This window comes from Centruroides sculpturatus, unplaced genomic scaffold, assembly GCF_000671375.1.
Source record: "Centruroides sculpturatus isolate CEXI.00-Female unplaced genomic scaffold, Cexi_2.0 scaffold1108, whole genome shotgun sequence".
Taxonomy (NCBI): domain Eukaryota; kingdom Metazoa; phylum Arthropoda; class Arachnida; order Scorpiones; family Buthidae; genus Centruroides; species Centruroides sculpturatus.
The window spans coordinates 85,531-113,520 of NW_019385232.1; the positions used below are offsets into that span (position 1 = coordinate 85,531).

General features: G+C 32.4%; 1 protein-coding gene across 1 annotated transcript; it reads left to right on the forward strand.

Annotated features, from left to right (window-relative positions):
- Window positions 1-354: 354 nt before the first annotated feature.
- Window positions 355-24,161, forward strand: LOC111636495 (myosin-2 essential light chain-like). Its single transcript, XM_023381758.1, has 6 exons — window positions 355-430; window positions 515-542; window positions 12,818-12,958; window positions 18,124-18,288; window positions 20,537-20,614; window positions 24,054-24,161. The coding sequence occupies exons 1-6, from the start codon at window positions 428-430 to the stop codon at window positions 24,080-24,082; spliced, it is 444 nt and encodes a 147-aa protein (XP_023237526.1). The 5' UTR covers window positions 355-427; the 3' UTR covers window positions 24,083-24,161.
- The last annotated feature ends 3,829 nt before the right edge of the window (window positions 24,162-27,990 follow it).

Sequence of the window (27,990 nt, forward strand, 5' to 3'; positions counted from 1 at the left end):
AAAATCTTATTTAGTTTGTATTTGTTTTACTTTTTTAAAAGCGTGTTTTGGTAAATTGTGGCCCACCAATGTTACGCGTGATCAAAGTGGCCCGCGAAACAATTTCGATTGGCCAGGCCCAAGGTCTTAGAATATAAGACCTTGGGCCAGGCCCGATCTATACGAATCCGTAATATTTTTGTGATATTAACTGATGTCGATGTTTCAATTTTGTGACATTTAATTATATATTATTATTAAAATAATTAAGTTTGCTTTTAATATATAAAAAATTTGCTAAATTTATTTTAGATATTTATAATTAAAAAAAATAATAAAACCAACAAATCAGAATCGTTTGGTCTCATTTTTTAGTAACGCCCTCTAAAGAACATGACGTAATTAGAAAAGTGTTTCGAAAAGTCGGTAGTTGTGTTTTCCGCTGAACATGGTGAGTTCCCGTTTATCGCTTTAAAGAAAATTTAACCGTTTTAAAATTAATATTTATTATATAAATATCGTTTTAATGTTTCAGGCCGCATATTCGGACGATCAGATTGCCGGTAAGTCGAAATTAATTCCGCAAGATAAAAATGTTTTAAATGTTTGTATCGAATTCGACTATTGGTTAATTTCTTCGAAATGCGAGTTCCATAGCTTATAGAATTACTTTTAAAATTTTCGAAATTACGTGTGAAAAATAATATTTACGTAGTTGAATTACATTTGTGATATTCAAGCCATTTTTAGTTAAATTTTGAAAGAAAGTAATTGTATGTCCTCATTGTTGAAATCAAAGCCACTCCCATGCCCTTAATTGGATATGGAGGACTGGATATTGCTTTTAAACTACCTTATATGGTTTCTATCGAATTTAAAATTTGTAATTGATTAATACAATTTAAAATACTTGTATGACGTCATTTTTTGTATGATATGCTTATTATTAGTGATAAAAAGTTTTAATATATCGAATAGTGTATACAGAAATGTGGATATTTTATTATGTGAATGCATATTTATCGTTGATTACTTCGAACTTTGCATCTTATTTAGAAAGATCGCGACGTTGAATTATTTTGCATATAAAATTTGAATTTCTTTTGCATTTGTTTCGAGTGTCGAGATTTCCATTAAAGGGCTGGAAGCGCACTCGATGCCAAACTGTAAAATGAGTCCAAAAAATTGTCGTTTGGCATCGCAAACACTTTTTTTTATTTTATCAAAAATTTTAAGTGCTTTTGACAGTACATTGCCGTCTTCGGGCAGACAAATGGAAAAAATTAGAGCGTACAACGTAATCAAATTCTAAATGGGAATTTGAAAAAGAGATCAAATTTGAAGAATGTTGACATATACAACTTTTAAATTACAAATCTTAGAATATTCAAAAATAAATTTTTGTTTGTTTACTTATACGTATACGGATGATGGTGTTGTTACTGTATGAGAAAATGGTTTAAATGTTTGTTAAATTAGCAATCTTTGTTTCTTTGTTGATATTTTATTCAGATGTGTTAATAAGATGTTCTATTTATTCCAATTGCCCACCAGTGGCCGAGCAGATAAAACCACCGAACGCTGGTTGGTAAGATTCAAGCTTCGAATGTGGGGTTTTTCGATGCCCCAGAATTGTAGACTCCCTTGCATGAACAGAAAAATCACTGGAGCCATACCTGAACGTATGATCCTTCTTGAGACATTTGCCTCAAAAGGTCAGTTTTTAACATGTATCAGTACACTGCCTATTTTCCATACCCTCTGCACTGTCAAGGTGTGATCAATAGCGAGCCTTGACTGACACTGCATGTAGTTATGTGCTTCGGTGCTCGCTATTGCTTGCACCTCGGCGTCTGGTAGTCAGGCCCTCACACTCTTGTAAAACCGTACTCCGCAAACAGTCGAGTGGACGACTTAAAGCCAGCATAGTGGCATGGGCTAAATAGTTAAATGCAATAGTCTTAGCAGATTAATGCGATCTCGTGCGACCCGATTTTTGAGGACTGTATCTCACGATGAGTCTTGTAGAAGTATTGTTCAGTTGATTGTTTTGCTCCTATAGATATGCTCTACAGCAGCTCTGATAAGATCCAAAACATCTCATTCAGAATTGAACCCACTGGTTGGTTGTGGGTTTGCACCTTGTCAATGGGCTGGCCACATGGAATTGTCTGGGTTTTCTTCATATTAGGTACATATGGGTCAGTTTCCCATAGAAGACCCTCTCGGGAGTCATTCTCTTCAGCAGATCACCTGTATGTTGTGTTGCTGTAAACAAATAAACCTGAACCTAATAAACAGTTTACTGTCTAACTTTTTCAGCTTGCAAATGCTTTATTAGAAGGTAACTATTTCTACACTAGGAATTGGATGAAACTGTTACTTGAAGGCAACTATTAGAGAGGTGAGGCACACGTTTTAAACGTGTAAACGTGTACGTGTGACGTTCGGCGCCGCTTTCCCGTAAGCCTAAAAGTTTGACAATGATGTTTGGATAGTCGGTGAAATCACGCTCGACATCCCAAACACCATCGTCAAACTTTTAGGCTTATGGGAAAGCGGCTCCAAACGTCACACGTACACGTTTACACGTTTAAAACGTGTGCCTCAACCTCTCTATTAACAGTATACAAATTCAGTATCTTTTTTCCATTTTATTATTTGAACAATGCAACATTCAACACTTGCATTTTATTTCAACTTACAATAAAAGTGACAATGCTGAAACAGCACAGCTGTTTATTACAGCTATGCTGTTTCAGCATTGTCACTCTTATTGTAAGTTGCACTTGCTATTAAAGGACACTGTTAGTTAGAATAAATATGGTATATGAAGAAAAAAAAACTGGTTAAATCAATAATAAAGACATCTTAAACCAGCAATTTATTTAAGAACAATTTCAATTTTCTTAAACTGTCATCTTCGGGCAGCCCATCAGTGGCCAAGCAGTTCCTTTTCCTGAACACTGGGAATTCGGTCGTGAAACCTTGCAAGGATGGGCTGACCACATGGAGTTTTCAGAGTCTTCTCCAAATCTGTAAAGCTCAAATAGGAACCAGTTACCTTAAAAAAATCTGAAAGGCAATCGCCCAAGTGTTGCATTGCCATAACTTAACTAAACGATCATCTCTGCACTTCAAAGTTATAATGTAGATTTGTTTTTGAATTTGAAGATGACTAAGACATGTTGAAAATGTTAAAACTTTAAACCTGCAACTTTATTTTTAATTTCTTTACGTTTATCTTCAGAACATCATTTCTAATACAGGTGATATTTTGCTTAATGCTGAAAATAAGTTATTGAAGCTTTAATTATTAATTTTCTGCAGGCTTTTTGGAAAAGTTCTATTTTTTACTAGTTTGTTTTTTGTTTCAAAAGAAAATGTGTGATTAGATTTATTTTGCAAATTTACAGAACATATAAGAGTTCCAATGTTTGATATGATGGATATGATAGGTGCTATGATTATTATATAAATGTCAGATTCTATTTAGACAGGGCAGGCTTGATGGGTGGTGTAAAAGGCAAAATGAGTGGTCAAAAATTAATTTTTTTTCTATTTTTAACATTAAAAGAGGAAAATAAATAATAATAAGCCAAATATAATGAAGTCTAAAAATGCACTCTAGAGTTATTTATAAATAGTTCATACAACAGTGCCAGCACTAAAAATGCTCTGTATTGGCAATTGTTCTGGAAGCAGGAATGGCAAAAATCAGCTTTGCCTCGGGTACAAGTTTCCATTGAGCCAGCACCATATGTAGATAGTAGGATGTGTTAACCAACATGAAAACTATCAAATTCTTATGTTGAAACCCATGTCATAGCATTGCATTTGGATAGCTTAAATAGAAAAAATAGATATAAAAGTGTAATTAATATTTTGATACCGTAATTTTGTAAATCTAGTTGGAGATGAATTTTCTTGTAGAAATATCAAACCATAGATTAAAATACATGGATTATTATTAATATAATTACTCATTTGCATGATATGAAAATGTTCAATTTTGTTAGCAATCTGTACTGTAGAAAATGGTTATAAAAGTAGTTCAATTTCAAATTCTCTTAAAACTAGGTTAAATTAACAATAATTGTTTAAACAACATATTTGTTCGTAAAAATATACTTCGAAATACTTAGTACAAAAATAGTTTCATTTAAAATAAATTTGCAGCTGATGTAAATAAGTCATCGTTGCTTAAATATAACTGTTTGTTTTTGTTTGTTTGTGTGTGTGTCCATATAAAATCTTTTCTGCATTTTTAAAAAATCAATCGTTTTTTAAAATTTTGAAATATTAACTTTATTATGAATAAATTTATTTGACCACTTAGGTACAAATGCAATGGATGATATCTAAATTTTTATATTTTAATTGCATATTTGACATAATTTTATTCTAGTGTAGCAATGATTTCAAATACTTTACACATTATAATGTATCAGCATATACTGTATTAATTAGATTCAAAACTTTATACAAAATTTTATTTTTATTAGTTCTTTGTATACAAAGACCTTTTCTAAAAGTTTATATTAAGAACTTTAAATAGAAAAGGATATTTAAATATCCTTTAAATATTATTGTTTAGATATTTAAATGTTTTTTGAAATTAAGTTATATAAAATTCTTATTACTCAGTTATAACATTATTAACCTTATAAACTTTTTTAAACTGCTTGATTGTTTCTTTTCACAAATTTAAAATCAACTTTCTAATGGGTGTTTGAATATTCAAAGTTTAGTTTTATCCAATAATAAGATTTTAAATTTTTTCCAAATCATTTAAATTTTAAAGTAGAATTTTAATGCTTGATTAAAATTATTTTTAAACTTTAATTGAATAGAATTTTTAAAATTAGATTTTGTAACGTTTTTGTTTTTCTTGTACAGATATAGGACTTTCTCATTTGCTCGAAAGTTTTTTGAATTTCTATATAGTGTGAGATGATAGAAATATCAACATACAGTCTGCTTGCGTTAGTACAAATTACTAGGGAAACAGTAGGTAGTTTGCTTTAACAAAAATTCATATCAACAATTTTTAGGGTTAGAGGCAAGGTTGTATAGTTTAGGGAGTTGAGGCTTAATAGACAGTCGAAACCTCCTAAATGATTTTCAAATGTGTTTGCATGGGACCGTATCCATTTAAAGGAGTGGATGTCCTTAAACTTTAACCACTATTTTCTAAGTATGGTAGAATGATCTGCTAAAACCAGATGTTTGAATTACTTTACAGTCGAAGGTCGAAAATTATAATTAGCCTTCATTTTGTCTCTTGATGATGTGGCTCATTAGATGGTATCTGAATAACTGGGAAGATAATTATATATCAGCAATGACTATTAATTGAAGACCCTGATATGAGAACTTAACTCATTTTTCAAGTTTCAGGTAAAATCACTTTAACATTCCAAATTTTGTCTATATTTTAGGCAGATCACAATAGATTAATGATATTAGAGGTTGATGAGCTGGGCTAGAAACCTGTATAATCATTTAGTATGATGTGTCCTAAAATATTTTGGAGTATTTTGTCATAAGTTTGTAGAAATTAGACAATGTTCAACAAAAACAGTCAACGTTTTCTTGCTCCAAGGATTTCAATTTTCAGTGCACTGTTGTAGTCATTATGTATTGAAATCAAACAATTATTGATATATTCTTTTTTAAAATTCCACTAAACTTATGATAAATTAGTCACAAAATTCTACTTCTGTGAATTTCCAAAAGAGACATTATGAACTTGATAATAATTTGAATGAATTAAAATAATAGTGATGTCAATAATTTAAAATCTAAAAGTTTTTCATTATATGCTGAGTTTTTTTCTTCAGATGATTGGCTAGTTATATTCTTTTGCATTTCCATGCATTCTGATTGATGAATTATTTCTCATCAATGCTTTTGTAAGAGTTTTCTTCTAGATATTTTTTACTGTCTTCTGTAATTTTATAATTGGATAGAAATGATACCATGTTTTTCATTTTCTTTGCTTTCTAGTGTTCTAATTCATTATCAGTTACATATTGTGAGTTTATTTTCAAACCGATATGAATTGTGTGTGAAAATTAACATAGCTCAAAAATAAGAAAATTTTTAATCCTTTTTCTGTACTACATTTAAAAAACTGATTCAAAATCTTTAAACTCAGTTAGGATGTGACCACAATACATTACTCTAGTTAAAATAATATAGTAGATCAGGTCATTCCTTAAGTAATGTTGTGTTCTGACACTTGAACATACCTGGAACATAATCCTCAATCACCTGTCAAACCAGTTCATGAATCTCTCTGGACAAAAGCTCTGGGGCCATATTCTGGTCACTGTCTCTGGTCTCTCGCAAGCCGGTCACTGATTGGCTAATCTAATTGATTAGCCAATCAGCGACTGGCTTACGAGAGACCAGAGACAGTGACCAGAATATAGCCCCTGGATTTTGACAAAAAAATTCAGACACTGTTTGCTGCATGTCCTCTGTTTTTCAGTATTTTTCTTTCAAGATTGTTTTGGAGACTGCGAAACGGACTGTAATCTGTTGGAGCAAGGTCTGGTGAACAAGATGGGTGGGGAATTTTCTCCTATTAAAATTTTGTGCAGGCTATCCTTACCATGTGTGAGTGGGCATTCTTTGTGGATGTGCACACCCTTGTGATTTACCAGTTCAGTTTCTCCAGCGATACCGCCTGTGGCCATTCCAACTGCTGACTGTGGATGTCCACTGTGATTATCTGGTTTGGTCGAAGCAATTTAAAATGGATGATATAGTAGAGTCTCGAAAACTCGGCACTCGATAACCCGGCAGTCTGAATAACTCGGCCACACCCTGGCAGGGCAAAAAAATCTTTAGTTAATTAATTTTCATTATAGACAGCGTTATGCCTCATAAAGTATTTTTCTGAGGTCTGTCTTATCAGGTAAATTACTGTACACAGTGTATTCATTAATTTTCATTTTCATGTAGTAAAGGCTTTATGCCTTCATAAAGGACGTACTTTTCCTTTGTTTAAGGGTATTTGGGCAGTTTATTCTCTGTTGTATTCTCAAGTAAACAATACATACAAGTACAGTACAGTATTTTGTGAGGAAACACTCATACTTATTTTTTTTAACCCCATTCCCGATAACCTGGCATTTTCACAAACTCGGCCACCCTTCAGTCCACATTAGGCCGAGTTTTCGACACTCTACTGTACAATAAATATTTATTGTACAGTAGAGTCTCGGCTTTTGTTTTCAAAAGTTGAGAGTATAATAGCAAAGGCGGGCAAAAGATATCTGATGTTGCTGGGCAGTATGGCTTGAACAGGGCTACAGTAGGCTGCAGTTCAATCTTATCTAAGAAAGATACAGTATAATCAAGAAGACTCAACCAACTAAAGGAGTAACAAAAATCATATCTGAGAAATAAAGAACATTGAAGAGCTCATAATGGAACTTGAAACTGATCTGATGACAGAACAACACCAAGAAACTCGGCAAGATATGTTTTCTAAAAAAAAGGATTAATGCCGACATCTGTTATTAAAGATCTTCTGAAGAAGTGGGAGGATGTCAGAACAACAGTCTTAGAATGGCATCCAAACCGGATTGAGGTTAATAGGCTTTTGGATCTCTACAACGACAATGCTGTTAATTACTTTTAAAAAATCCTGAAGAAAAGAGGAAAGCAGTCGACATTGGACAGATTCTTTAATGCTCCACAAACAGAAAAAACATGACTGATAAAAATGCAAGACTGTATATATTTATTTTTTATTATTACATATAAATAAACGTTATAAGAAAGTATATAATTTTTTATTTTGGGGAGGTCTCCAGAACGGATTAATGAAATTCCCACAAAATTCTATGGTAAGTTGATAATTGGTTAATGAACAATTCGGATAGCAAACACAGGCTTGGAACGAATTATGTTCGTTTACCAATTACCCACTGTATATCTATACCACCTTTAGGTACCCATTCATGTTTGCATTTAATGTTGTGATACAGGATCTTTTTTTTTTTTTTTTGTCTCCCATCACCATTCTGTCCAAAAATGGCTCTTCTGTGATGGATCAATAGGGAACAGAAAACATTCACATGCTATTGCTTCTGCTCTAATTTCAGCTCATCACTAGGGTACTCATTTTTTTCAATTTGGACACAACCAAGGTCTGCATATGCTGCTTAATGATTTAAGGGGTCAAATGGAGTACTGTGGCTCTGATTCTTCAACTTTTTGCAGTGGATTTTCCTTAACAGCTGCTCACAGAAGCATCTCCCTGGTTATGACATATCAGTGAGGCTAGTATTCCCTGCCCAAAATTTTTGAACCATTTTTAACATTTGCAAACTTCAAGAATTCCATCTCCATATAAGTCATTGGAGTTTTGTGTTGCTAGGATCACTGAATGTCCCCAATGGAACTCATGAAGTATAATATGCAGTATGTGTTCTTCTGACACTATCTTGTTCAGACACATGTCATTGACATACAATTTGCTGTAGATTGATCTTGCTCTATGCATGTGTATACAATGAACTATCCTATCCAGTGCTAGTATTGCGGCTTTAGGATAGTTTGTAATTTGTCCATCATATGGCATTGGTTACATGGGCACGCAAAAAAGACATTATTTATGGGATTACCTGATAGCTATCTTCAAAATTGTGTGGACTAATTTATTATAAAAAGAATGACATACTAGAATTTTCCCTTTTTCCTCTCCTGTAGGTACGACAGGACTTTTTCAGGCCCATTGTGAGTTTGACTTGGCCAGACCCAGCACGGGGATGGCTGGGTGGCAAAGGATGGAACTTTGACATATCTGGGAACGATTGATCCCAAAAAAATTCCATAAGTTGCTCATCTGGATTTGATCCTGGTTTCCTGAAACACTGGACTGATTCCTTAACAGTCTTGACAGTATGTTGATGGCTCATTCAGCCATAAACATACTGTTTTAAATAGTAATTGAGAGATTTCATAAATATTCAACCTTGTTGTCAAAACAATTTTTTTAAAAACTTCAGTTTGAAATCAATAGTGATCATATCTCTATGGGATGGTTTAAAGTTAGATTAAGAAATCAAAAATGTGAGTTTGGATGGGTTTTGCTGATGACATTAATTCAGAGCAGCAGATGACAAAAGACACTAGATACTATCAGAATCGAGATCGAAACAATTCAAAAAATTAATGACAATGAAAACAATGCAAAAGTTTTTCTTGAGTTTTTTTTCCTGTTGATTCTCATTTGTATAAAATGCAAAGAGATAGTTTTTCAACTTAAAATTCTTTGGTTAAAAAGTTGTTCTAGTATTTTCAGTGTGTAAAATAATGCATTCTAGTATTTGTAAGCTCTACAGATGTTCAAAAATATGAAAGTTGTATCTGAAGACAAATGGACTCGAAAAACATCTAATACCAAAATGAAAATGACCTCTCTATCAGGATAGCATTTTCAATGTTATACAGGTTACCCCCGTATAACACGGTAGTTACGTTCCAAAAAATTGCCGTGTTATGCGAATCCGTGTTATACGAAACAAAGAACTAATACGAAAAGGAGGGTTAGGTTCCAAAAATTAAAAAACATGCTAGTATATTTTCATAATTAAGATAAATATCTTCATATTTATTACATTTCCTGTTGTACGAGGGTTTTACCCAATTCTCGAACCATGTCAGAGCGAATCCGTGCTATAAAAGTACCGTGTTATACGGGGATTACCTGTACTTGTATGTGGCTCTTTTGTCACTTTTCTAGAAATTGTAAAGAATAAGTGATAAAAGTGATTTATTTTTATTAATGAAAATATGGATGTTTTCAAAACATTTCAATTAGCATTAATTTTATATTCACTAACATTTTGGTTAAACTTTTTAAGTGGGACTACTTACATATTCATGTTCAGAACCAATGTACTGAAAATGAAAGTAGCAAAGCTTTGAATTCTTAAATTTAAGATTCAAAAATGATATCAAGACAAGAACTTATTTAACTAAAATAATCTAAAAAGTTAAGCTGTAAATGTATTTCATGCTTCATTAATATAATACAGTATAATGTAGCTTTATAAAGAAAAAATTTATTAATTTTTACAAAGAAAACATTTTACTGGAATTGCAACAGGATTATTTTCTTTTGTAGAATTCGATATTATTGGAATTTATGGAAAATTTAAACAAAGCAATATTTTTAAACAAAGCAATATTTTTTATGAAAAATACTATTATTATACTTTTACTATACTAAATACTATATTTTTAATGAAAAATACCATTTTTTGTTAGAGTATCATGATTTAAGATCATAAAAAGACCTATTTATTGGAGCAATCATTAAAAAATCAGTTTCGAGCATTTCAAGATGTCTAAAGTCCATTCTTGGGGCACAAATCTAAAGTCTTCCAAAAAGAACACTACATTTTAAATTATTATAATTATGTTAATTATTATCCAAGAATGTTACAATGTATATTAAAACATTGGAAACTATGTAAGTTTCATATTTGTCCATTAAAATTTCTCAAAGCATGCATCTTTTGTCATGTGGCACATTTGGCTGATACTTGAATTCTTTCTACTTTTGCAATGGCAGCCATGATTCTATAGCTCCTGCATATTACTCACAATGACAAGTAATTCTGATTTTACAACAGAGAAGGCATTTTGTTTTTCAGTTCAGTCATCATTTTTGTTTATGGCACTTTCTAGAGGTAGTAGACAACAAGACATTTGAATGTGGATGGAAGATGACTCGGATGGTTATTCCATCAATTGGTGTGTGTTGAATACATCTCAGATAATACACAGGTTGTCTGAACCTGTAGAATAAACCTAAAGAATAAACAAACTTTTGCTCTAGGAAGAAAAAACTTGCAAGAAATATGTTTTAAATATGTTTGTTTATTGAAAATAAGATCCCTCTGCAGCAACACAACATTCAGAATGAATAATGAGAATTTCAAAGGACTTTTTCAACTCTTGTTTTGGCACCTGGTTCAGTACTGCAGTCACAGCAGCCTCATTCTCAGGAATGTCCTTGTAACGAGTCTTCTTCATTGGAATTTTAAGTTTTGGAACAGAAAATAGTCACAGGAAGCTGGATAGGGTGGATGGTCTAGAGTTACAATACCTTTTTGAGCCAAAAATTGATGAATGGCAGTACTCTTTGTGAGGGTGTGTTGTTGTGCAGCAGTGTCTAGCTTCCTTGACCACAATACTATGGCCATACACACAAAATTTGGTTTCAAAGACTTCCAAAATACCCAAATAATAATCTCCATTAACATTATGGCCATTTGGGACAAATTCCTTGTGCATGATACTCTTGGAGTCATAAAACAGATGAGCATGGTCTTGACCTGCAAGTTATGGAAACAGTTTCTTTTTGTATGGGCTTGTCTGATGTCTTCCACACAGAACTTTGAAGTTTCATCAACAGGTCGTGTTGGCAGCACCATGTCTTATCATCCATGATAGCATTTTTGAGAAAATTTGGATTGCAGTGAGCTGTTTTGACGATGTCCCGACGATGATGAATGAGCACCTGTTTTTGTTCCTCGGTGAGTGCATGTGGAACAAAGTGGGAACAGACCTTATGTTTGTTCAAATGATGATGTAAAATTATGTGAATGGAGTCCTTTGACACTCCCAACTCCTTTCCAACATTCTACAAGTCACATTTGGATCCTTTACTAATATTTGACATGCTTTATCAATATTACTGTTTATAGTCGACGTCTTTGGGTGACTAATTTTCAGATTGTTTTCAATTGATTTGCTGCCATCTTTGAATTGACTAAACCAGTTTTAACTTGTGTTTGGCATATTCCCATCCCCATATACTTGTTTCAGTAATTTAAATGTTTCGGTAAAAGTTTTCTTTAGTTATATGTAGAACTTAATGTTGGCACATTGCTCCATTGCAATTTTCTGACAAGGGTTGCAAAATAACCCTTACGTTTCACGCCACACAAAGCATTGTTATGAATGATTCAAATGCTATTGATGCGTAATTGATAATATAATGTTCAAAATTTTGAATTTGACCATTGATACTAGTTGTGCCATCTAGTTGTATTTCTAGAGCAAATGCTCGGTTTCTTTTTAGACAACCTGTGTAATTAACATAATTACAGTAATTTAAAATGGTAGCATTCATTTTGGAAGACCCTGTATTATCTGTCAAAGGAAATTTGAGAACTATTAATTATTATATATAAATTATTTAATATCTTTTTTAGTTCAAATATTTTTGAACTACAAAAGAACAGAAATTAAAACTTACTAATGCATTTGATTCCAAATTATTTTATAAGAATTTAAAAGTAGCTTCAAGATTTTTAAATTTCATGAAATAGGTAGACAAATGTAACTGTAAATATAAATGAAATGCAAGTACAACAAATGTAATAAACAAATGCAAATGTAAAACAACCGTTTTCATAAATGTCATGTCAGAATTTTATATTCAGTTTTTGTTATTCGTTATAGATGTAATCATTACTATGTAAAGTATATGTTAATGCTTCAATGCTCTGTATTTAATTCTAAAAACTAAATTTAAAAAGTTTTAAATTTTATAACAGGAATACAAAAAGCATTAATGAATTGCAGAATTCGGTTTGTTTAAATCCAGATGTCTAAATTAATGAATGCATTTTATTTGCATAATATGACGAGTGATAACATTTGCCTGTCTAGTTTGGTTATTCATAAATGGACAATTTTTAAAATTTTTAACTTAAATTCATTTTTGTTTAAAATATCAAATTATTATTTTATTATTTTAAATCTATAATTACTAGCTAACAAAACTAACAAATTTTTTTTTCAGAGTTCCAAGAAGCATTTTCACTTTTTGATAACCGTGGAGATGGAAAGATCAGCATTTCCCAATTGGGCGATGTTCTTCGGGCTCTTGGACAAAATCCGACCGAAGCGGAAGTAAAGAAGTGCTGCCATCAACTTAAAGCTGGTAAATTTAATTTATATAGTATTCATTTAAAAATTATGATGATGATATTAAGATTGAATACAAACTCTATTACGAATAAGTACATAATAAACACAAACCCAATAGTAAAAAATATTAAAAGTTGCTGGTGCAACTGATAATGGTGGTTGAACTGAAAGCTGTGTAATATTCAGATGTAGTTTTTTGCATATTCCATTTAGAATTGATTACTTGATGACTCGTGAATGTGATTCTATATGTCAAACAGATTAAATATTCTTTCTCACTACTATTTAAAAAATCTTTTTTTGAATAAACTTCTAAAAATTTAATCACAAATTCTGACAATATAACTATAATATTGTAATCTGATGATGGCATATAGCCCCAAAATGTCATGGAAAATGGAACAATAAATAAAGTTTCAGACCTGCAGTTCAGTTAAGAAAATCTTTAGGTAACATACTATAATAGAATAGCAAATAATAGCAAAACTTAACAGAAGTTTTTGAGAGATGTAGTCTGTTACCAATGTTCTTTCAACATTTTCTAATTGTATTTTTAAACTGACATCCTAACTAGTTTAAATAAATTATTGGGTATCAAAAAATTTTGCAGCACTCAAAGAAGCTTGTTATGTAGTTCTCAGATGTGAACTAAGTTAAAATTTTTCCTGTACTCTCCATTATCACATCAATATCAATATTTTGTTGTTGTAATAAGATAGATTACAAAAGTTTAAAAAGGCTTTTTAGGCAGTTTTAGCCAAGAAAAAGATGGCAAACACTAAAATTAAAGTCCTAACTTATTAAAATCCCACTTTTGGGCTGTAAAAAAAGGTAGTATAAAGTTTTATTCATGTTGACCTTTACAGTACATAACAATAAGCTGTTTCATATATTCAACTGTTATGTTGACACTTGTAAATGTTTTGTTTATAAATGGGGAAAACAAGAATTCAACAGCACATAAAGTGACTGGAGAAAATTTAAAATTGGGTGAAGTTCAACAAGCACAGAAAATGCAAAGTTGTGTGTTACTTCTTTGTGTAGGCAACAGGTGTGTCTTAACTATATCATATCCAGGGTTTTCCTTTGCTGGCTCCATACCTGAAATTACACTCAAATTGAAAATAGTTTTTTTTCCTGTTTTCATTAAATTATAGAATGCCAATTCAGCTATTTCTAGCTTCCTAACGCTGATAACTGAAAGTGAGAAATGCTATTTTTTTTCTGTATGTATATCAGTTGATTGGTTGCTTTAGGAACTGCAAAAGCTGCAATATCCATTGACGTTTCTTTATTCAGCACATCAATAATCTGAAAGTGTAATGCAAAACAAAACTTGATTATTTGTTTACCTTTCCCAGATTCTAGAAGAATAGCTAAAAGCTTACCCTTTTATCAAACCTCTTATTGAAGTAAAACACTGCCATTTCAGCTGTCCCCCCACCTTAGGATAGATTGTGGTGGAATTCTGGAAGTCTTTCTTTACATAATTGTATATGTAAAGGAGCCTTAAGGAATATCTTGATATGGAGAAACAATTGTCTTGACTGCAGGGAATAAAGTTCTAACTTATTCCTCAATGAGATGCACTGTATGTACAAGACAAGTGAAATGTATCATATTAGGATGGAAGTGTTTAAAACCTGTCAAGCCATTAGCATATACAAAACTTGATGTTTAAGAGCAGCAGAACTCCGTTCCATATTTGGCCACAGAATTACTGAAAATATAAAACAAATACAGTTAGCAAGACTCTTAATATAAAGCATCGTGGAATTTACTTGGCCCATCAGTAAAAAACCTTGCTAGTGTGGAATGATTTTTCTTTTTTATGACCTTGCAAGTCAAAAGATGAAGTTTATCAGGTTTTTCCAAATTGAGCTTTGCAATGACAATTGACTCTACAATGAGTTAAACTACAACTACCTAAACACAACTATTTTCTAATGTCTTATTTTTTCTAGTGTCTAATTTTTATTTAATTTTTTTATTTTCAAATTTAACATGTTTGCTATATTTTGGTATCATGTCATAGTTGGTCAGACTGAAAGGCACATACTGTTAAATTAGCAAGCTTCCAGATATTTCTAATTGTAAATTTGTCTTATACTGTTCAATCATAATATTTTTTTAAAACAATCTATGTGCCAGGAACTTTCAATTTATTTTACAGTATATTTGCAGCAATTAAGCATACATAAAATCCAATTGGAATGAATTCTGTAAAGATCCCACAGTAATAATTGAGTATAGGTATATGTCTGCCTTGCCTCATATTCTTGTCTTTGGTTTTTAGAAGTTGCTTGTGTTTTTTGTCCTGTCCTGTGGGCCTTAAGAATAAGTGCACACTGGATGGATGGAACAAGCAGAGAAAAGAAATACACCTGCATTGTAAGTTACGGACAGCACACACTAAGATGGATAGGCAGACATCTGTAACTTATATTGCAGATGGATTTTTCTTCTCCTCTCTTTTTCTATCCAAGTGTGTTTATCTTAAGATGGCAAAAGTTATATGCTGTCACAAATGACTTTTTGTGCATGATATCTTAATAAAAAAAATTAGTAAACATTTTCATGAACTTTACAAAGTTGTTACTTGCTTTTTGAATGTGCATTAACATTACAAACTTTATTAAAATATTATTAAATATTGAAAATGTTGCACTGTTTTTTAATGTAAATAAGTACATTATTTTCAAATAAAAAGATATTCACATCTTTTTCAAATAAGCTTTGCAAAAAAATTTACTTTCTATCAATTGAGAAACATTTGCTGTACAGATCTGTGTATTTTTTTCCCCCTAACTAACAACATGACATTTAAAACTTCTAAAATGGTTGTTTTGAAATTCAAGTTTTCTAGGTTGGGGATTTTTTTTTACAGACAGAAAATTTGGGAAATTTTTTTTGGGGTGACTGTTTTCACTTTGGTCTTTTTCAGTCAGCTAAAGTAAAGATTTTGACATGAAAGAACATGTGAAATACTGTTTAAACATTGTGATCAAATGTGTTGCTTGGACTTGTGAAAGTCGGACTTGACGAAAATTGGGAGAGGAAATTAATTTTTCATCTTTCAAAAGTTTTTTAAATTTTATTACTGGAGGATGATTGCATCTCTCTCCTGAGTCATTTCCTTTCCCAGGGAACTAATCAAATGTGTCATTGGGAACTAATAGCAAAAATTCATGACTGGTGAAAAAGGATAACATGATTTGAAGGTATAAAAGGAGGGATTCAAGGACAAGGGGTCGTTGAGAGTCTGCAAGTACATCAACTTAGTGTCCTGGAATAAAGGAGAGGAATTGTCGTCGCCCAGGCTACCAAGAATGCCATACCCTGTATTCCTTTAGGAATACCTTTGAACTTCCCAACGATATGGATTAGTATATCCTCCAGTTCTCGATTAGTTTGACTGCCATTAAAGGAAGAGGAAAATTTAATGCCTCACCAACTGTTCCTGGATTCCCGACTGAACGACCAACCGAAGTTCATCCATCAGGAAGTCCACACAATTATAAGTGCATCAAAGGTATCTATACCAACTTGCACTTTATTGTAAACTCTCTCTCTCTCGACCATTATTTGATATAGGAAGATGCATTTTTTTTCATTGAACTAAATTGATTATTTTAGTTGTTACCCTTTTATCCAAGTGATTCACTTCTGATCCACTGTCTGTCAACTCTCCTCCATTCCGAATCCGGTCGCCCGCACATGTGATTGCTCGTGCAAATTCCAAATTTGCGGCCATTAAGGTTTCTGTATCTATCCTAGAAGACAGTGGTGTCAGTTCTGAAGAGACACTAAAGGAGGTGCCGACCCTCTGGTCACAGAATTATTCATTAGAAAATCATTCCTATTGCTAATTTGTAAGTGACAGCTTAAGGTGTTACTTTTGTTTTCCATATGCCAAACTGATAAGGTTTACCAACATCTGCATTAATTAGTACCATATATTTCCACAGATAAGACAACTTCAAATAAGAAGAGGTCTAAATTTTTTTGTCAAAGTTTTATAGTTTTAGCATATATCTGTCCTATAAGACAACCCCGAAACTATCAACAGCCTATGAATTTAGTTTAGATCAGTAATAGTATAGCGTATACGGAATTATGTCCTATTTGTAATTTTTCAAGTGAACAAATTTTATTTTCTTGCATATGGCAGCACTGCCTTGCTATTGTTGCATACATTCACACTGATTCGGGCATTCGGGTAATGACCTTGAGTATTCACAAAACGTTGTATGGGCTATTCTATTTTTGGACATATCCTCCTGTCTACTAGTAAATAATTAGGGGTTTTCTGTTTTTTTATAATGATTTTAATATATATAAATTTCAATCTAATTTTTTTTGTATCTGTCCTATAAGACAACACCTGATTATGTGGGGGCTTTTTTTTTATGATTCAACTATTGTCTTATCTGTGGAAATATACAGTAAGTAAAACTGGTGGTGATAAATAACTTGAAGTGGCAAAAAAATTAAAACTGGCAAAATGGCTGGTAATTTTTAAAATTTTTCAGGGCAACCTCTGAGTTCTATTTAAATCTCATGATACTGTTTGTCTTTTACATCAGTATAATTACTTTAAACAATCTTTAAATTCCTTGCCAATAGCTAACAAGACAAATATTTTTTTGTTGCTATATAAGTTTAATGTGTTTATCTGTAAATTTGATCATATTTAAATAAAATTTCTTAAAAAGATGCGTTAAACTTATACTGAATCAAACATCTCAAAAAAATTAAAATTGAGGGAGAGAGTAATTTATGAAGTTCAAGAGTGATTTTGTTTTACTTCAGATTCAATTATTTATATTTTGAATTAAGAATGACTATGTTGTATTGCTGCTGTTTATGAAAATGATAAAAGAAATTTTACATAAAAACATGGAACGTTAAGGCATAATTATTAAGGAGTTGTCAAATCTATCGTGTAATAATAAAAATAACTACAGAAATTAACAAATTTATTATAAAAAGATTTGTTTATTAAATGACTAGATAAATTTTTATAAAATTTTATAATGGATAATTTTGGATTGTTTTACAAATTAACTTTTAAATTTTGATTACAAAGTTTGTTGTTTTAATTCACTATTTGTTTTGTGATTACTCAAATGTAGATCCAATGATGCGATACTAATTACTTTATTTATAAATTTACAGATGAGCGTATTGGATTTGAAGTATTCCTTCCCATTCTTCAAACTATTTACAAGAATCGTAGCACGGATACTGCTGAAGATTTTATTGAAGGCCTCCGTCACTTTGACAAAGATGGAAATGGCTACATATGTTCCGCAGAGCTTCGTCATTTGTTGACAACTTTGGGTATATATATAAATTAAGTTTTAATATATTAAATTTGGGTTATTTTATAATTATACTAGCTTACCCGTCGCTCATTGCTGCGATCTCAGAAGAAAGGAAATTCAAGCAAACTCGTTATGATAAAATTCAATTTACATTTTATTATTTTTATTGAAACTTATTATTATTATTATTAATTTTCATCGGGAAAACATTTCAAAGTGTCGTTTCAATTCTATTTATTTATTGGAGTGTTTGTGGATACACGATATTTTTTGTTTTTCCGTCTGGTGCGTACACGAATAAATCGGAAGGTTTTTCGACGCGTGAGCCGGCCACATACAGTTGTCCATGCGAGAAGCACGGATTCTCCAAATTTAGCCCACACACTCGCTGCGATTGTCAGAAGTGCAATATTCCCCATTTTTATATATATTTTTTAATCCTTTATCATTTTAATTATTTAATTGCTTCTTTCTCTCTTCCTTGGCGTGTTGTGAAATTTCTGATAGTCGGATAATAAATTGTTTTATTGTAATTTGTCTTTTTAAATTATTAGATGATATTAAAATTTGGAAAAGGGGATCCCTAAATCGGTAAAATAGGCGAATTTCCTCCTACAACTTCGGTTGTTGTTCGGTATACAGTTAAAGTTTTAACAAAGTTCGAGCGAATACGTAATTAGCAAAAAAAAAGTTGAAATAAAGTGATTAAACAAACATTATTACGAATATCGTAAATAACAGTTTACAAATGCATATATAGAGATTTTTTTGAAGGGGGGAAATGGTCTTCACAATTTGAAATCGATCGAACACACTGTGCTCGAATGCTCGTGTAAACGCATGCCATCTATCATAGGATAAATGTACTATGCCAAAAACCTTCGCAGGAGTGTATTAAAAAACTTTCTGAAGTTTTATGGCAATCGTACTATGCCACAAACCTTCGCCGGAGTATATTAAACAACTTCCCAAAGTTTCACGGCAATCGGATAAACGGTGTGGTAATGCATGAAGGACAGACAGACACACACACACATACATTCATTTTTATATATATAGAAAAAGAATTGCTTAAGCAAATTTGAAAGATGACTATCCACTACAAAAAATTTATTCTAAAATGAAAATCTTATGCAGCAAATTCTTCACAGATCATGATTGTATTTTTCTAATTAAATGTAACTTGGAATTGTTCAGATTGATCTTTAAGGAAATTGGAAATTAATTACAGATTTGAATTAGCTGAATTTTTTCTGTTATAGCTTGAGTTTGCATTTTTTTCACTGTTTGTTATAAATAAATTTCTGACAAATTTAAGAATTTCAAATATGCTAAATACTTTTGCATTTATCAAAGTATTCTATACAGTGGGTGATCGGTTAATGAACAAATCGGATCACTTTTACAAAAGATTTTTATGATTGGACAATGAACACTTCACTGAACAAACACAAGAAGAAGCAACATAAAATAATGAATACCAATTGGTCTTCCCTTGTTTTCAGGCAATTTGAAACTTTTTGGAGAGCGGGAGACGTCGACATTGACATTCAACCCAGTATATACCAATTGAATAGTATTCCCCCAAACTTTGAAACTCTCCCTTGTAATTCCAGCCTTTTATATTTCTGGCAGAAACAATTCTTTTATGTTTTCTTCTGAAAAAGAGGATTTATGCTGATATCTGCTATTAAAGATCTTTTAAAGAAATGGGAGGATGTCAGAACAATGTCTTAAAATGGCATCCAAATCAGGTTGAGGTTAATAGGCCTAGGGATCTCTACAACAACAATGCTATTAATAACTTCTGAAAAATCCTGAAGAAAAGAGGAAATCAATTGACATTGGACAGATTCTTTAACCTTCAAATGGAGAAAACATGACTAATAAAAATGCAAGACGTGTATATATGTATTTTTATTATTACATATCAATAAACTTAGTAAGAAAGTATATATTTTTTTGGGGGGTCTCCAGAACGAATTAATCAAATTCTCATAGAAACCTATGGTAAATCGATAATCGGTTAATGAACAATTCAGATAGCGAACAAAGTCTTGGAACAGATTATGTTTGTTAACCGATCAACCATTGTAATAATAAAATGAGATTTAGTTATAATTTTATGTCAAGATGAGAGACAATTTTCTGATTTCTTTCAAAGTGGAATTTTGGCATATTTTCATACTTAAGTGTTGTGGGGGTATTTAGTTCTGTTTTGAAGAATTTAATGTTTTGTTAAATAACGCATTTTTATTTTAAAGGTGAAAAACTCACGGACGATGAAGTTGAACAATTGCTGACTGGACAAGAAGATTCCCAGGGAAATGTTCATTATGAAGGTGTGTAAATTATAGAAACTCAATAGAAATTAATAATTAACAATATAAATAATCTGCCAATCTCTTAGCATAATATTGTAACATCTAATCCATTAATATTTCTTAATTTACTTATGCAATTTCTTGAAATTTCATTTTTGTGTCTTGCACAAACAATTTGATCTTAAACAGTTGTGATTAATTTTTTTAATACAAACATCAATATGGTTTGATGGCTGATACAGTATATGTGCTGGCCTTATCCCTATGAGGGACCCAGAATCAAATTTGGGCAGAAAACTCTAGGATCAGTCTTGAATGTTTGGCCACGTCCCTCACTGACTGACAGCCCCATTTTGGCCCTTGTTGATTTCAAGATGGGCATGGAATAAAGGTCTTTTTAGTGCTCATAGGATGGAGAGAGCCAAAAATGAAAACATTATTGCTTGAATGATAAGAATAGATTTGAATTTATTGAGTTATTGCGGACAACGAACACTTCACTGAACAAACACAAGAAGAAGCGACATAAAATAATGATGCAATATTTAGTTTGAATTATTACATCTGAAAAATTTTTGTATGGGATTGTGCAAACATCTCTTCCAAGTTATGTAAAAGTAGTAGGAGATCAACATATTTGTCATTCTCATCATTATGAACAATTAATATAAATGATTACATAATAGAGTTAAAACATTAATTAGTATGAAAAATTGAAAGTTATTTTTGTGATATAATAGAAAGGTTGCAGCCAAAGTTCAAACTTTAAACTTGTATGGCAAGCAGAAGTACACATTTGACATTTGAACTCCAAGTAAAACACGTTGTGCCACACGTTCATGTCACACACTGATTCATGGGATATTGTTGAAAAATGATGGAACATTTAAGAACAACAAAGGTTACCAGTGAAGATAAATAAACAAATTAAACTATTTTAAAATATTTAAAGGATGTTTAATAACACTAAATAATTATTTTTGACTTTAATTAGTGTCATGTCTCCTACCATACCATATAATAATAGGACAATTTCAATGTGTTTTGCCTGTTCTTGCAACATACTTTTGTTGAGGGAGGTAGTGTAGTGGCTTATATAAATCCATATGCAGATGACAATCCGAATGCAGCTTGGGAAATTATTCTTAGAAATTTACAAGCAAATTATGCTGTTGATGGAGAAAGATGCCGTGAAAGAACAAGCCTACTTCTACAGTGTTATGATAAGCTATTATGAACACAAATGTATAAAAATTCTATAGGCATTTCACATCACTTGCAAACATCTTGAATAATTAATTAATTACTGGATTAAAATCATCTGTTTCTTTACAATGTTGTTCACAAATGCTTAAATAATCATTACTTTAACAAAATACTTCATAAATTTAACCCAAAACACAGAAAGCTGCAGACGTTTAAGCCGAACTTCTACTCACCATGCTTGACATTTCAAACACCATTGTCAAAATTCTAGGATTACAAGATGGTGGTGCACAACATTCAATGTTGACATTTTAGAGGCAAAAACTTTGGCTGCAACCTCTCTATTATCAATAGTTTTTCTAAGATTTACTTAGTTTCATTTGAATGTGTTACATAATTTTTTTTTTTTGAAATGTTATCTCAGTTTAAACAGTTGTGTGCAAGAAGACAACTCTCTTTAGCTACCAGTGATCTTTAGATGCCAGTAGTGTGTACTATTTGTAAGTGAATTATCATAGTCAAAATCTTTTTCAAATGTTATGAAATTGGTGGCTAGAGGCCAGTCATTTTGAGGAATCCAGGCTGGGTTCTTGGGATGGCATGTTCCATCTCTCACTTTTACTGGACAGTTTATTCATGTGAGACTGCTTTATGGACTGTATAGCAAATTAATTTCTCTTGTATATGTATGTAGTTAGTTAGCATAGATGAGAGAATGGATGCAATACACACACTAGTTATGCAAATATGAATGGGAGGGAGCCAAGCAGAATCTTTTTCGGCTCTCTCCAAACAACCAAAATGAGATGATATATACATTTCACTCTACAAATAGCTAAGCAATATTAATCAAACTTGCAATTAGATTTAATTAGTAAATTGCTATAAATGATTTAACAATAGCTCACTTATATAGTGTCTTAATTTGCTAAAGATGAGAGTATTATTTTGTAAAATTGTGTACACATAATTCCATAACTGCTCAGACAGATTTGAAAAATTATATTTTTTATTCACAGATAATTTACATTTTGATAATACAATTTAATATCTTTTTATACATGATTTAAACTGCAGAATTTTGTGTTATGATATTCAAGTTACATTTCCAGTATTTTTTTGCATCTTGGCTACATATAAATTTATGAAACAAAAAATTTAACATTTTATGTAAAAGATACAGGTAGTATTTATCTGTAATTTTGAAAAATGTATTGAAACACTTGTCATAATGCAATCCAAAGAAACCTATTTTAATATTACCTGTGAACCATTTCAAATACATACTGAAGGCTCTAGGGGTGGCAAACCTTTTTGAGTGTGCGCACCATATAGTGAGCATAATTATCTTAAAAAATATTTATCTGTGCCGAAGTTTTGGACTTTGAATAATGATATTTAAAGAAATGAAACACGTCGAACATTTAAAGCATGACTGTTTTGATCATGCTTTAATTGGAATAAAGGTAAAGAAGCTGTTTGAAAAAAGGATGATGATGATAAAAAGAGTGGTAAACCATAATTGTATGACATGTTATGTGCCAGTTGATTGTCCCAATATGTCATAGGTTTGCCACCCCTGCTCTACGTATGCAGCCCCCAATATGATATTTCTTGGCTCATGGCCATGATGTTCTGAAATTAAATAAAACTGCATGCATATCAAGATTAACTGATAAACATCTACCTGCCATAATGAAGATTGTTCTCAGTTTTTGAATCCAAATATTGGAAAACTAGGAGAAAGATAGTTCTGGCAAGTTTTTGGTGAAAACAATTCGTTTTATAAATATATACATTAAATAAAATAAATGTTTAAATAAAAGCAATACTATAGCAATTATATATTGTTGAATTGAATTCACTGAACTCTACATAATGTGTTTTAATTGTCCTATCTATATTCCTGCATTCTCACTTCAAATTATAATTTTAAGAAAATTTGTAAATATGAGTGGTCCGTGTGAATCTTACCAGTCACGTTAATGGCCCGTTGTTTAAATGAGTTTGACACACCTGCCCTACATCATACTGTGTTTCGTTTTATCTTGTATGGCGGTTGTATAATTTAAAACTTTATTGTTTCTATAGCTAATGCTTAATTATATTAATTACGCCAATAAATTAAGGCAATTTTGAACACGAGTGGTAAATATGAAGTCCCTACGTAAATTATATATTCGTTTGGGTCCGAATAGACTCGACGGCCCACATAGATACATAATTTAATTATCACTTTTTCTGATTTCAGATTTCGTGCGAATGGTGATGAGTGGATAAAAGATCTTCATCAAAATTTCCAGTATTACATATGTACAAGATTTATATAAAAAACATTATTATATTATTTTTGTATAAATATGTTAGCGCTTTGTTTTCGAAACCCCATTTACGCCCTGGTAATATTTTAACACGCCAAAATTAGATTAAACTCGACCTTTCCGTACATTCTCGAATGACTTCGTGGTTGCGCTTTAGTCGATCGTCTTATCTAAATTCTGGAAGATGAATTTTCCCTTTTCAATGTACTTATTTCGAAAATTGTGAGTATTCGTAATAAATTATTCCATTTTTGTACCTTTTGAACTTTTTAAAAATAAAATCTGATATTTAAAAAGTAATAATCATCAGTAAATTTCGAATGTCAAAATATCCATTTCTTAGAATATTTCGTGTTTTATTGTACAGTATTTAAAAATTCCATATTATATTGATTGTAGATTTATAGTTGAAAACGACGTCGATTTTAAATTGTAAATCTCTCTAACTTCCGAAAATGTTTTTGTTTAGAGCAGCGATTTTCAGTGCTCCTAGAGGGCGAGAGATGACTCGAGCCTTGGAAGGACAGGGCGACAAAATGAACTTGTCGCCCATTCATTTCAAACAGTATATAAGAAATATATGCACTAAAAGGTGGACAATAGCCCGAAAAGTTTGGGAACCACTGGTTTAGAGATAAGTGTGAATGCATCAATTCGTGAATGTGTACGGACGCTCACGTCCTTAACGTAGAAGGGGTAAACGGGCACTTGCTCCTAGATACTTCCAAAAATCTTAAATCAGGGGTGTCCAACATTTTAGTTTCTTTGGGCCGCATTGGAAGAAGTCAAGGAGTTTTGGGCCACAAGTATATATTATATATACTTGTACTTGGGCCACAAGTATATATTATATATACTTGTGGCCCAATATACAAGTATACTAAAGGATTAACACATCTAGAATATAATAATAAGTATTAAATCTTTATCACGAAAAAGAATATTTTAAAAAATTACTTCTACAGACACTTTCAATTTTACTTAGAAATAGACAAATTCATTTACTATAAAAAAGACAAACGAAAATTTATTTGAAAAACACAAATATTTGTTTTATTTGGGTCTCTAATTAATAAAAAGCGACGAAACACCATTTTAAAGTGCATTTTTATTCAATTAATATAATTATAAATAATATGTAGCCGAAAAAGCAGTCAAAGCGCCAAATGATATTTTTTACGTCAAACCAAAAAAAGTAGCCACATTTGGCCCAATGTAGCCAAATCTTGCAACGTTGGAAGAAATACTAAATAAAGCTGGAGTTGTGAATCAAAGGATTATAGACCCAAGTGCGGGGAAAAAGAGGCAAAGGACAAAAGATAAAGAAGTGAAAAAGGTTGAAAAATTACGGGTCCATATTTGCTTAACAGAAGATCTATTTAACCTTTCTCACTACTACTACTTTTGTCATTTCTCACCTTTCTTTCCTTTCCCAAATTTGGGTCTATAATTCTTTGAGTCACAACTCCAGCTTTATTTAGTAATCCTTCCTCATTCACACGTCTCCAAGTATTTGAAAATATTTCCTTTCCACTGAAAAGTAAAAGATGAATAAAGGTTTACGACTTTGTGAAACTTCTATTTTGAGTTTATGCCGTTGAAATAAATATATAATAAAAAAATTAAAACATTTGTCAGTTTTGTTTACACGTTTATTGGGCCGCATGCGGGCCGCGGGTTGGACACCCCTGTCTTAAATGATTTGAGATAAGCAATCTTACACCTTCGACAGTGGGGCGCTTTGATGCAATACTATATTCTATAATCTACTTGTGGAAAAAACCAAAAATAAATAAATGTATTGATATAATTGTTTCCCGAACTTCCCCCCGGAAAATTTTTTGCGGACACCTATGGTTAGGGATATATTAAATGTTGCAACTCAAACGGTCGACCACTAGTTTTAAATATTTAAGCCATTCTAAGCAAATCGTGTTTTTTTTTCTGTTCGGTTGATTGGTTCTTGCAGCAGCACGTCCTAAAATATTTTGAGATTTCTTTTACGGCTACTTGTTCGACGTGCAAAGTGTTTAAAAATATCAGGTGGGTGCAACGGCCGAAGAATCGCCTCGCCAATTCCGAATTTGTCCGTTAATGGCGAAAATACCGCGATTAGAAATAACGGTGCTTTCGAATATGCGTAAAAAACGAAAAGACGGGCCGAATTTCTCGCGTAAACGCGAGTCCTTAAAAATTCGCGTCACGGGTTTGCACCCGCCCCAGGACTGGATTCGTTTTTTCTGGTTTTCTTCGTGTCTAATACGCAAATGGGCCCAGTTTACCATACGTCCTCCCGGGAGGCATTCCTTCGTGTTAGATGGCCTAAGCGTTGCGTCCCATCAAACCAAACCCTAAAAAACCTTACCGATACAAATCGTGACAGCGCGAGTAAATTTAAACCACACCAAAGACAATCGTAATCACTGGCAATAATTTATTATCGCAGAAAAGAAGGCTCAGAGTGACGCTCCTCGCATCAGCGACGTCATAATACCTTTAGGTCTAGCCGGTGCCTTTCCCTTGGGCTTCATAGTGGTAGAGGTGGATTCCGTCCTCTCTTTGACCCGGCAGTTTTGGGTCGGAGTTCCCGATTTGTTTCCTGCCAAATAGAAAAGAAATACAATCGTTCGAAAATTCGCCGAAAATAAAATTACCGAAAAAATTCTCACCTGCCGAAAAGGCCAACAACATAGCTAAAACGAAAAGGAAGCAGACGGTGGAAGGCCTCATATCCGACTGATAGAGAACCTCTGTTTCGAGGTGTGTATATATATATAGCGGGCATCGATCGTGGGAAGCAATTTAGTGTTCTATACGTCAATCCAACGTGTTAACGAGGTGTAGCATTAAAAATCCATTAGCGGATTCCCAGCGATAATTATGGTTTAGGTATTCGTTTTATAAATTCGGAATTCGTAGAAACGAATTCTATTAACGAATCAATACAAAAACATGCCCCGTGTCGAAAGAACGGAAGATTTTTGTCTTTTCGTTTGGTTTTTACTGTTGGACAAATTTTCCAAAAGTTTAGAATCTGCGAATTAAAAAGAACGAACAACTTTTCTTTGTTTCGTCGGTGAATGGGTTGATCGATCCTTCTAACACCGGAAATTCGGTAAAATTCATAAGCACTTTTCTCGTGCTAATCGTGGGGTTTCAGCCCGGTGGTGAGGACGTGTCGTGACGTATCTCTCGAAAAAATCCCTGGGTTTTTCGGGACGGCTACGTCGGGACCCGGAAGAACCTGTCGTTCTGCCAGGTCCCGTGTTGTAAACCACTCTATGGGTACTAAGAGGGCTCAAAGGGTGGTTTAGATTTTATTCGTTTACGGCAACACGACACGGGCGATTTTCCGAGAGGGAATTTTTTTGTTTAATTATTACAGCTAAGAGGGGTTCTATTTGCAAGCCTATTAAGGATTCGGCCAGGCCTACAACGGAGCGACCGGTCCTCACAGGGCCGGCCATCGGGGGGTGCGGCGGATGCTGTGTACCGGGGCCCCGCGATTGAGGGGACCCTAACATTGTCAAGAATGCGCAAGAAAACTCGACAATATTCCTATCGTTGTCAGTATGACGAAAAGTACATTTTATCGTAAACATTATTATTGTAATCTCTGAATTTCGACAATCTTCAAACTAATTCTCGGTGATGCGAATGTTTAGTTTTTGTTATTTGATTCGGGAAACTCCCGAGGATCCCCACCTAAATTCGACTTTAAAATAAAAAAATCTCAATACCGTATAGCCCGCGTTAAGAAATGAAAATACTGTAATACTGTGGCCGTCGGCCGTATAAAATTATATGTATATTTGCATATAGTCGTAGTTTTAAGTAAATACGACTCTGTTCTAATGTATCATATAA

Bases quoted from the DNA above. Each gene is read 5' to 3' on its own strand.
- LOC111636495 (XM_023381758.1), top strand. The intron at 543-12,817 runs GTAAGTCGAAAT...TTTTTTTTTCAG, and splicing joins TTCGGACGATCAGATTGCCG to AGTTCCAAGAAGCATTTTCA. The intron at 18,289-20,536 runs GTATATATATAA...TTTATTTTAAAG, and splicing joins TCATTTGTTGACAACTTTGG to GTGAAAAACTCACGGACGAT.